Source organism: Coffea eugenioides, chromosome 9, assembly GCF_003713205.1.
Source record: "Coffea eugenioides isolate CCC68of chromosome 9, Ceug_1.0, whole genome shotgun sequence".
Classification (NCBI taxonomy): Eukaryota; Viridiplantae; Streptophyta; class Magnoliopsida; order Gentianales; family Rubiaceae; genus Coffea; species Coffea eugenioides.
This window is the reverse complement of record NC_040043.1, coordinates 10,993,124-11,004,644: the sequence shown is the minus strand read 5'-3', so window position 1 is coordinate 11,004,644 and position 11,521 is coordinate 10,993,124. Positions and strand designations below refer to the sequence as shown.

Genomic DNA, 11,521 nt, shown 5'->3' with positions numbered 1-11,521 from the left:
GTTGGTTTTGCCCCTAATTCCGTCATCTCTAATGGCCAAAATTGACGGAAATCTTTAAAGTAAGTTTTTTCTTTTTGAAGGGGTTATTTGTGACAACTTATAGTTGAGGAGCCAAAACCGTGCAAAGGCGATAGTTTAGGGGCTATCTGAAAAGTTTCCTCTGTCTAAAATTAGCATTTGGCAACTTGCCTCGGTTGAATGGTTTATTGTATACTTTAACCGTTTCTTTGTTTAAGATGCTTAATAGATATACCATTTGGTCATCATTTCAGTTTGACGTATTTCATTCCGTTCTTTATAAAGTTTCTAAATAGATAACTTATTGATGTCCGCCTCTTTTTCGGCTTCAACAATTGAAATACATTTGAGATATGATTTGCTAGTAATCAAAAAATAAAAATAAAAATTGCTAGTTGACTTTGTGTTAGGAACTACAAGATTCATAATCTTACGAGCTGCCATACTTTTTGAATAAATACTATTTTTTCTGGACATGTCGTCGTAAAATTCATTTTGCACCAAAATAATAAAACAAAATTCTGAATTTGCCATTGACCAAGATCATCATTCTAATGTAAGAATATAATGAATGCTTGCACTCAGAGCTGGTGACATAAATTAATTGAATCTAGTTAACATAAAATTCTACAGAATAACAAATTTTTGAACTTAGTTCAAGGTCAACATTGTACTCCCACAAAAGTTTGGTCCAAGCTCAAAATTCTAAAGAAATTGTCACATTGTCTGCATAGATTGTAGTACTCATTAAACATTGTTTGTCTGCACATTAAAATAGTAAATAAGATGTTAATTAACATTGGTCCATAATATGCAAAATTACAAAATGCATGGGCCTAGTGGACATTGCTGATCATATTGTGGTCTTTGCAACCTTTCTTGCAAGAATTACCCAACAAAGCACTCTATAAAATACAAAGAAGCCTAACATGATCCCAACATTGATCCACCTTGTATCCCTCTCAAGTCCTCTGCCTTTCAAAACATCATTTCCTGTAAGTACACATTTGGTACTGTAATCTTGAGTAGCATTGCTCCAAGAAAAACATTCACTTCTCAAACTCCAATATTCATTTGTAAGAAGGGAATCCAGAGGATATCTGTATAAGGAAACATAGTACATGAAGAGCCAATACTTTGGAATGCACTCTTTTGGGATGAAGTAGCCAGAGAACAAGAAAAAAGCACCAAGAACTGTACAAATCAGAGAGTTCCCTGAGATGAAGTCTGGAGAAATGGCACTAAGGAAGAGAACCAAGGAGCTAGCCATCAGAACAATGAGCCAAACCATGAAAACGAAGAATGCAAAAGCAGAAATTGAAGGGTTAAGCCCCACGAGCCAGTATACAGGAACTGAGAAGAGAATCGCGACGAGGAATAGAAAGGGAAGGAAGATAAGTGTGTTTGCGATCATGTAAGAAGAAACTTTGTAGGCACCTCTTGAAGCTTCTTTCATCAGGACTCGTCTTTCTTGAAGATATATGGGAAGTGCTTCAACTGTGGAAGAAAGAAGAAAGCTAAGACTAAAAGCAAATAGGCCTAACCTTTCTGCGACTCCTCCTGCATCGTTCCGCACTTTTAGATATACAGTTCCCAACCCAAATCCTCCAACAAGAGCTTGCATAGTTCTCGCAAGTAACAGCTGCTTTGTTCTGTATATTATCTTCAAAAATCGAGAACAAAGTACCATAATTTCATACATGTTTCTGATAAAAAATCCGCCTTTTACTCCACATTGATCAACAGGAGGTTGAAATAGACCTCTACCAACATCTTTTCGCCACATTTCATCCTCTGAATTAATCAAGAGATCATCAGTAGTTTCAGAGCATGATTCCTCAAGTGCATTCATGATCTCCATGGAAAATTCAAGTGCATTTAACTGCACAGGAATTTGAAATCCCAATCTGTTTATAGTCTCCTCAAGTGATTCTAGCGAACCATTATGGACAACAGTTCCACCAGAAAGGATCAAGAAATTCGATATATACTCAAACATTCGATAACTAGGCTGGTGGATGGACAAAAGTATAGTTCTCTGCTTTGATTTTGCCATAGACGAAAGCAACTCGATCACCTGAAGTGCTGAAGTGCTATCCAGTCCTGAAGTTGGCTCATCAAGCAGTAAAATTGATGGATCATGAATCAATTCAACTCCAATTGAGACTCTCTTTCTTTCTCCGCCTGATATCCCACGGTTCTCTTCATCTCCTACAAATCCATCAGCAACATGAACAAGTCCAAGTTCCACCATCAATCCATCAACTCTCTCTTCCTTTTCTCTCGTACTCATTTCCTTGAGTCGAAAATCAGCACTAAACATCAGTGTCTCCTTGACAGTAAGAAGAGGCAGCAGATCATCATCTTGAGCCACAAAACCGCATATTTTCCTCAGCTGAGCAGTGTTAGTAATCGCATAGCCATTAATAAACACACTTTTTGGTTTGAAATCCTTGTTCCTGACTTTCCCTGAGATGACTCGAAGAAGGGAAGATTTACCAGTGCCACTCGGTCCAACAACTGCTAATATCTCAGAGCTTCTTGCAGTGAAAGAGACTGATTTCAGAATACTAATGGGCTTAGTTTTCTTCAATTTTCCAAAGAAAAAAGACCCATTTTTGTAAATAGTATAGGAAAGTTTCCTTAACCTGAGTTCATAGGATTGTTTGGATGGATCTGTTGGTGGTGAATGATGGAATGATGAAGAAGAACATCGAGTGCTGATGGATGATAATCCTCCTGGTGAATCAGAAGTGGAGAATAGTATGGCTGAATCTTCTTCCACGTTTAGTCCTTGCGGTTGGAAGCATGACGCCATGGTTCTTTCTTGGATTTGATCAAACAGCTTCTTGATATCTGAAAGGTGAAAAGGAGAGAAAAAGGCAAGTGATGTTTGAAGTTTCAAGTGCTAAGTTTTATTGGGATTGCTCTAACCATATTAAAACTTCTGATATTGAAGGTCTCCAATATAGGTGAAGTTTGGTATATCTTCCAACAGAGTTTGGTCATCTGAGAATTGGACTACTGCAAAAGCTATGCCGTATTAATCAATCAAACGACCAAATTACTTGGAGAAACTCGCTAGTATCTGAATTCTTTTTTCCCCTAGAAATTTTTATTTTTGTTATGATGATAGAAAAAGAGAAACTTATCATCTTTGATCAATTGATTCATGCATAAATCATTCACTCTTTGAATATTTTCTTTCCTCATTCCAATTTGAGTTTTATTTTGCTTTTCAATTAGGTCATGAAATATTTAATGTCAACTACATCTATGTAGAATGTTTTTATTGCAAAAAAACATGTATATTTGATATAAGAGAAAAAAACTGAAATGTAACAGCTTTCTTTTTACGTTTTCTGCTTAAGTTCAAGAAAAGTAAAAACTATCGAGATCCCAACCATTTTTTTATTTCTTTTATTTATCTTCTGATTAACACATACATCATATTCATCTTTAGCTGTTCAAATTTTTCACACCTTGCAGAGGAAAATATTCAATTGAAATTGAGAAAGTGTTGATGGTTATTATATTATTTTGAGGCGATTCTAAGCAAAAATCTTCCTACTAATTTTTGCAGTCTTGAATAGTCAATTTCCATCTTGATTAACTTCAAAGGATTAAAAAATATGCCCCGCGTAGTAATTAACCATGTTAAAAGAAAGTGTAACAATACTTAATCCAAGACTGAATGTATTTGGAGATTCTAATGTTTTCCATGGTTAAAAAGGTTAAGAAAAGTGTCATTAACAAATAGGGAGTATCAATGTTAATTTTTATTTGTTTATGTTACTAAGCATACATAAATTAAAAACTTTACTACTTGATAAAAGAAGATAAGAAAAAGCTGGAAGATAAGTGTGAGAAGAACAGAAATATATCTGCATTTACAAAGCAATGTGGATGGGTTAACCAAGGTTGAAAAAGGGTAAATGACATATGGTCTCTAAACTCTTGCCAATTTGTGATTTCCTATAAAACTAGAAATTGTAGTATTTAAGTACCTTACCTTGCGCTATTCAATTATGACATATGACCAAATCAATGAGTTTTTCTAACGGTCTTTGGGAACTAAATTCTTTCGGTAAAAATTTGATATCAAAATTCATCAATTTTCGATCAAATTGAGCAGTATGTCATAAATCATTTTTATAAGGTAGTTAATTGCAACAATAGCTAGTTAAGGTGCAAGATCACAAATTCTTGATAGTTCAGGGACGCACATTGCTAATAAACTCAAAAAATTGCTTTTTACAGCAAATGAACATGGACGATGAGGCGTAAATTTGTTTTGTTTTGAAGTAAATTCTGGGGGTATGAAATAGACATCAGCAGTTGGCATAAATTGCAATTGTAGAACGTTACCATCAGCACTTATTTATATCTTTCTTCAAATTTATACTATTTTATTTTAGGGATGATTTCAAAGACCTCTCCTCAAATTTCTAACTATTTCACTACCCTCCTTTGACCTTAATTATCTCGTAACATTTACACCCAACCATTAATTAAAAAGTGATATTAAAAGAGAAAAAATAACATGATTCCACTATTGTTCCTCATATACTATATGATTTAGTTAATTTAATACCAACTGACATATTAAAGAAAAATACTAAAATTTGTTGTTTATTATTAGAGATCAAATCACATATAACATCAAAATATAGTATATCATTTTATATTTTTCATTTAATGCAAGATCCAAATTACTCTTTTTTGTTATATATCCATTGTCAAACATGATCAATAACGAATAATCAAAAAATTTGCAACCAAAACATTATAGAGATTGAACTTTAACATCATAAATATCCTTGTCAAAATATTAAGATTAGTTATTGAGAATTTTATAGTATTAAAGTTCCTTCTTTGTAATGTTTTGGTTACAAACTTTTTTTCATTATTTGTTGTTGATTATGTTTGACAACGAATTTGTAATTGGAAAGAGTAAATTAGATATTACATTAAGTGAAATATATAGAATGATATACTATTTTTTAATGTGATATGAATTCGATGATGTTACATTAAGTGAAATATATTTTGTGCCAAGAGAGTACATGGTTAACAAATTTGGATATCATTTGTCTCCAGACGCGAGACAAACAGAAAGGAATTGGTTTCTTTCATGTCCATAGAAACAAATCAACCTCCATATTTACATTACGAACACAATTTTCAAACAATTTTTTATCTTACTAACTATTTTTTTATCTCACATATCACATTATAAAAGTGTTAATGTAATTATTTTAAATAATATTTCGAATAACCTCTTATCTAAACACACTAACTATGTGTAATTTTTTAAAGTTAGGGAATTTCCTGATTGTTGTGGTTGGAATGGTGGACAGCATATTCGGTGATGATTGTTTTGAGAAGTTTCCACCCCAAAAGCAAATTAAGGAACTATTTAAGATAAAGTCATTAGAAAAAAAAAATCATGAGGATATTCCCTTTTTTTTGAGGGGGGGGAAGAGGGGGACAATAATGTACTCATTTATTTATTTATTTTCCCTGACCTAATTAAAGAAAAAAATTAGCTAGCTTGAGGTGCCTCTGGGAAGTACTATGCTAAGGCAATTAAGACTGCGATTAATCCTCTTACCAAATTTCCAATTTCAAGGGTATATTCTTAAGAAAAAATCGTTCAAAATGTCTCTCATATTTTGTAATATGACTTTTATCATCCCTTACTTTTAAAAGTGTAATTTTACATCCTTTACAAATTTACATTGGTCAAATTTGATCCCTACCTAAGTTTTCAACTACTTTTTGGCCGAATCCTTCACGTGTCTTGCACGTGATCATTTTTTATGGACAAAATTATCAAATCACATTTTAAATAATTTTATTCATAGTTCCTCACATTTCACAAAATAAATTTTTATCATCCCTCATTGATTATGGGTTTGAATAGTTTTTTCTTTTGTTTTTTGAAAACTTGTATATGTCTATTCGATTTCACCTGATCAAACTAATTTTAGTTATAGGTGAAATCAAATAATATATATATATATATATTATATGCTATTCATACTGTTCAAGTAAAATCAAATTGAAATATACGTGAGTTTAAAAAAAATATTCATATACATGATCAATGAGAGATGAAAAAATTCATTTTGTAAAATGTGAAGAATGGAAAATTTCATTTTATGGAATGCGAGAAACAAAAAAAATCATTTTATGAAATGTAAGGGACTATGAATCAGATTATGTGAAATGTGATTTGACAACTTTATCCCTCAAACATGATCACGTGCATTCGTGCAAGGCATGTAATGAATTCCAGCCAAAAATTAGTTAAAAACATAAATATGGTTCAAATTTAACCAATATGAATTTGTAAGGGACGTAAAATTATACTTTTAAAAGTGATGGTACAAAAAAGTCATTTTGCAAAATATGAAGGACATTTTGAACGATTTTCCCTATTCTTAATTGCAAGTTTGATATAGGGCAATATCATTTTGATGGTTTCTATTAAAATACAAAGGAAAAAAATCCAAAAAGAAAATATCATTTTGATTGTGTACCAAATATAGCCTAAGAAAATTCACAGGAAGTTGAGATTTTTGTACAACTCGGGCACTGAAAAAGAGAACAGGGAACATCATAGTTGTAAAAGCATATGTGCCCTTTAAGAAACTAGGTGGTTCCACCGCGCTGTGAGCGCGGTGGTATATATGCCCAGTTAATTTGTAGCAATGAACAGTAGTGCTATAAAGTGGGAATATATTATACAGGAATATTTGTGGAAGTCTGGAAAAAAGCAAACATGTTTAGTTTTCATCCTGAATGTTTAGGCTGTTGAAGTTGAGCTGATGAATGTGTAGAAGGTCATCCAAAAAGTATGAAGTTACAATGTTGAATGCAGTTGGTTGAGACAGCTTGATTGTTGAAAGAGGAGGTTGGATGCAGCAAATAACTGTCCGTCCGTGTAATTTCGGTGTAATGAGGTTGCCAATGTTAATATTCTGTTTGAAAGTCAAAGAAAAGAAGAACAATGTTAATGGTTAGAGTTGAAAAGGAGAGGTAAAAATTTTGCGTGCTAATAAATGGAATAAATATTCACCTGCTGGTGTGCATGATAAAGCTCATATGTTGAATATCCAAGTAATTTTTCAGCTTGAGCATCGATGGCGATGGCATATAGGGAACCGGTTGTATCAGAAAGTGAAAGCGAAATACATGCTCTGTAAAGGGAAAAATGATATAGGAAGATGAAATTGGTTCGATTATGAATCTGAGGATTTATAAATAATGGAAGAACCTGGGCAACAGCTGGACACCGTGTTCGCAATGCTGACAGAATGTTGGCATTATATATGTAGAATAATGAGGCTCTTCACAAGTAGGACATATCATACGGTACATTTTATTATCTTGATAGCTTATTTCAGCAGAGCCTTTAATCCATGCCGTTCCAACTTCCTATTAATCAGGTGTAGGAGGGGGGAAAATATAAGCGGTGGTAAAGTAAATGTGAACAGAATAGAATTGAATAAGATGATTTTGGAGGGTTACAATTTGTTTTTCAGTGGCAATATACATGGTTTGATCATCATTGGGAGGCGGAAGGAGGACATTGGGATTAGTATAATCTATGCTAGTTACAAGCTGCGTTGATTGGGTAGAATTAGCAGAAAACCTGATTCATGCATAGAAAAATTACCGAGGAAGTTTAATAGTAAAAGTAGATGATATAAACATTGGAAAATTACCAGTTATGCATGTCGACTGCCTCTTGAACGTCTGGATTTATGAGAATGACTGATGATCTTTCAGTTGACAAGCTAAGATCTGGTGCGAGGCGAAAAAACTGGTGAGGGAAAAAAAACAATAAAAATATTAAAGAAAGCGAGAAATATGTTTGCTCACAGTTTTTCGTTGTGACTTTGATCCTGATAGCAATAATAACTGGAAAGTCTTCAGCTTGGGAAGCTATAATAGGTCCATGGGTTTCTTCAATTTGATTACAGAGAGTGAGAAGCATTGGGCGGAGACTGTATAAGGAAAAAAAAAAGAATGATAATTGTTGTGGTTGTAGTATGGTTGAAAGGCATGATGATTATGTGAATTCAAAAAATGGATGGTAACCTAGGATCAGCAATTACATAATCTCTACTGATGGCCAATTTTCCTCGAACAGTTGTTTCTCTTCTAGGTAGGACATGCAGGATCTTTCCCATGATATCTATTAGAGTTATATATAAGAAGCAATGTAAAATAAATGGTAAAACAAGGTTTATTTTGTGGGGGGGAAATTAATCATAGAAAATGGAAATGGTTTTTTGTACTTATCAAATGATTTGTATTTGCAAGTGCGTCCAACATGGCAAAGGGATGGAGGTGGAAAGAAAGTGGAAGACAAGGTCGTTGCAGTTGCTGTGTTTGGTGAATGAGTGTTTGCTTGGCGGCAACCCAATAGTATGGGTAGTCTTCGGCAGGGACATCAGCAAGGGATGGACGGACAATTGCATTTGATACGTAGTATGTTTTAAAAGGTAAAAGGAGACTGTCCAGTTGTTGAAGATATTGTGCAGGTATATGCATGTTAACTCTAAGTCCCTGTATTCTAACATTGTTAGCCTTTGTTAAAAGCTAAACGTAGGAGAAAAAAAATGCTCTAAAAAACAAAATTGCGAAACCTGTGGATCAGCAAGTGCATATTGCTAATAATGAGTCTGAGGTCCACCGAAACGGATGAGATGCATTTTTTCAATAACTTGGATTACTGTTGTCCAATCTTGCAGATCTGGATCAATGGTTGAGAGCGGAACGATAGTATTTTCCATGGGGGGAAAGGCTGCGGCAAGATGATGTTAGTAAGCTGAGCAGCAGGTAAAGGTTGGACTATCTAAAGTTATGAATAATTAAGATTAGATTATAAGTAATTAGCGTATAAAAAAGTCAAACAGAGAATAGAAGTAAGAGGGAAAATATAAAGGAAGAAGATGCACAGGGGCTTTGTTTGTTGAAGCTTGATTAGTGAATTCAGTGCCAAATTATCATAAAGATGGATGCATAAAAAAATTATAAAGGAAGGGAAAAACAGATAAGTTAATAAGCCGACAGATTCTTTCGTTGAGTACATAGAGAAGGTAAAAAAAGAAGAAATGGGAAAAGTAGAAGAAGGATAATCCGAAGAGGGAAAAATCAGCAGATATGTTATCAAAAACAGTAAGAGGAAAGGACAATGGAGAAAAATGAAGAAGAGGGGAAAGAAGATTACCTTAAGAGTAAGGGAGTTCAGCGGGTGAGGAGAAAATTGGTTCAGGAGAATATATGAATTGGGTTGTAAAGGGTTTTGGCAGAGATGTAGGGCGATATAGGAGACAGCTAAGCGATTCATGTATTTTCACATGTGTGTATTGGAAATGGATGAATGACAGAGCACTGGTGTCTGACAATTCCGTGAGGGTTTACACATGAAATCTGAAATTGTAAAGCAGGGGAGAGGATGCTGCTATGTAGGTGAGGGTTGGCAGGTGTATAGTGGCTGGGTTTTTGGACTATTTTGAGTGCATTATGAGAAAGTTTAGGAAAGGAGAGTAACGATGATTGGTAATTTTGTTGGTAAAAAATCATGTTTGACCTGACATTGGTCTCGGAACTATGCTAATTCATAGTTACCTGACGTTTTGTTTTTTTTTATTATTGGACCTTGGTAATTTTGTTAATCTGTTGCTAATAATTTTTTGCAACGCATAATATATAGACTGAATATCCTTGGAAATTTGTTAATCTGGTGTTAATAATTGTGCATATTTTATTTGGAGGGTAACATGTTGCGGATATATTTCAATAATTTTGTATATTTTCTTTGAATATTGTTGAATGTAGTTGTGGACCAGTACTTGACGGTGCTTAAAAGCTGAACATCATTTAGCTCAAAGGAGGAAGACCATCAACAAACTCTCCTTTTCCACAGTGAGGGAATGAGCACGCAGGCACAAAGCAAACAAGCGAGGGGACACTAAAAGGAAAAAAAAAAAGGCATTCACTTCAGCTGCACCCACAATAAAAACAAACAAGGTACTAATTAGGAAGTAGGAGTGGCTTTAACTTTGCAATTAGTGTAATACTACTACTATAGTCTATAATCATACCGCTATAGTACTTGTAAGTACTGGTAAGTAATGGTAGCATTATTTGCAGCTTAGCTTTTATCAGTTGCAAGCTGAATTCAAGTTGCATTTGCAGGGGCCGCTCTCACGGTTAATTGAAATTTGCTTATTTAATAATGGAAGTGATAAAGTACAGTCGGTGGGAAGCAGTAAAGATGTGTAAATATTTAGGTCTTACAAGTTGACAGTTTTATGGGAAGCGAATATTGAATTGATAAGGTGCAAAAAGGGAGAGGAGATGGCACTGACATGATGACTGAAAATAAGGTTGGAGGTTAAAATGTAGGAAGAGAATATGAATAGCATCTGGACTGGTATTCGAATAAAGCTAACAAATTACACATCAAAGATAAGAATGTACATAGTAGTTATGATACCAGGGGAAAATTTTTTCGGATCCATCTGTCTTGTAGACTTGCACGGTAAATGAATTTTCTGTCTCTAGTATGAAGACTAACTTCTCGTTGAGCTGCAAATCGTGTTGGAAAACAAAGGAAGGCCAGTTGTCGCTGAACTCTTGGCCCTTCATCTTTACTTGAAAGAGTCTATATCCAGCTCTGAGAGTGAGTTCGGGCGTTCTTTTTTCATTTAGGAAAACGCTGACGAACTTTGGTATTTTCTAGTATGGAAGGAAAACGAAAATAGTAAAAAGAACATAATAAAAATGTACAAATTAAAATATGCAAAATTGAGACTCACGAATTTGGCTCTGTTCTTTTTGTCGTAAATCTGGTAAAAAGATATAGAATTCATAATGTCATGAGTTATATCTGGTTTGATGGAAGAGGATATATGCTGATATAGAATATATGGTGGCTTGATATCACCTGAGATGAGAACCACTACGTCAAAAATCCAGAATAAATGTCTACGTACCCTCCGTAGGAAAAAGCAGGCTAGATATACTGACCATCAATATTTGCAGAATATTGCAATTGCAGAATATTAACAAGAGGAACTGTCCATCTAAGATAAGAGTGCATTTTAAGTTCTGTGAACTGAATAATGTCAAATTTTAAGTTGCCGATGTGGCGCAGGAGGATATAGCTGTCTTGGCCAAACAAGTTATTTTTTTGAAATTGTGTCCATCCAGCTCCAAATTTTTGGTCTGCAACTTGAACATTCCAACTTTCATTTCCTTGAACGATAGCGATGCTAGTTTTGTTATGCAGTTTCAGGATATAATGAAAGCTGGAGGCCAGAATCTGCAAGTTGAAAGCGTAAAAGATGAAGTTGTAGAATAGAAGTTTGTCTGTGGGTGCATATATTTATAAATGGGAAAAACAATTTTACCTTTTCATGCTGGTTGCATTTCAAGAAAAAACATCCTTCAGTGACATTGGAACTATTAGGTGATTGGTTGG

General features: G+C 34.2%; 1 protein-coding gene across 1 annotated transcript; it reads right to left on the bottom strand.

Moving 5' to 3' along the window:
• Nucleotides 1-871: 871 nt before the first annotated feature.
• LOC113782665 (ABC transporter G family member 23) lies at nt 872-2,836 on the bottom strand. Its single transcript, XM_027328542.1, has one exon. The coding sequence runs from the start codon at nt 2,834-2,836 to the stop codon at nt 872-874; it is 1,965 nt and encodes a 654-aa protein (XP_027184343.1).
• Nucleotides 2,837-11,521: the final 8,685 nt, after the last annotated feature.

Coding starts and splice junctions, on each gene's coding strand:
- LOC113782665 (XM_027328542.1), bottom strand. CDS start 2,836: ATGGCGTCATGCTTCCAACCGCAAGGACTAAACGTGGAAGAAGATTCA.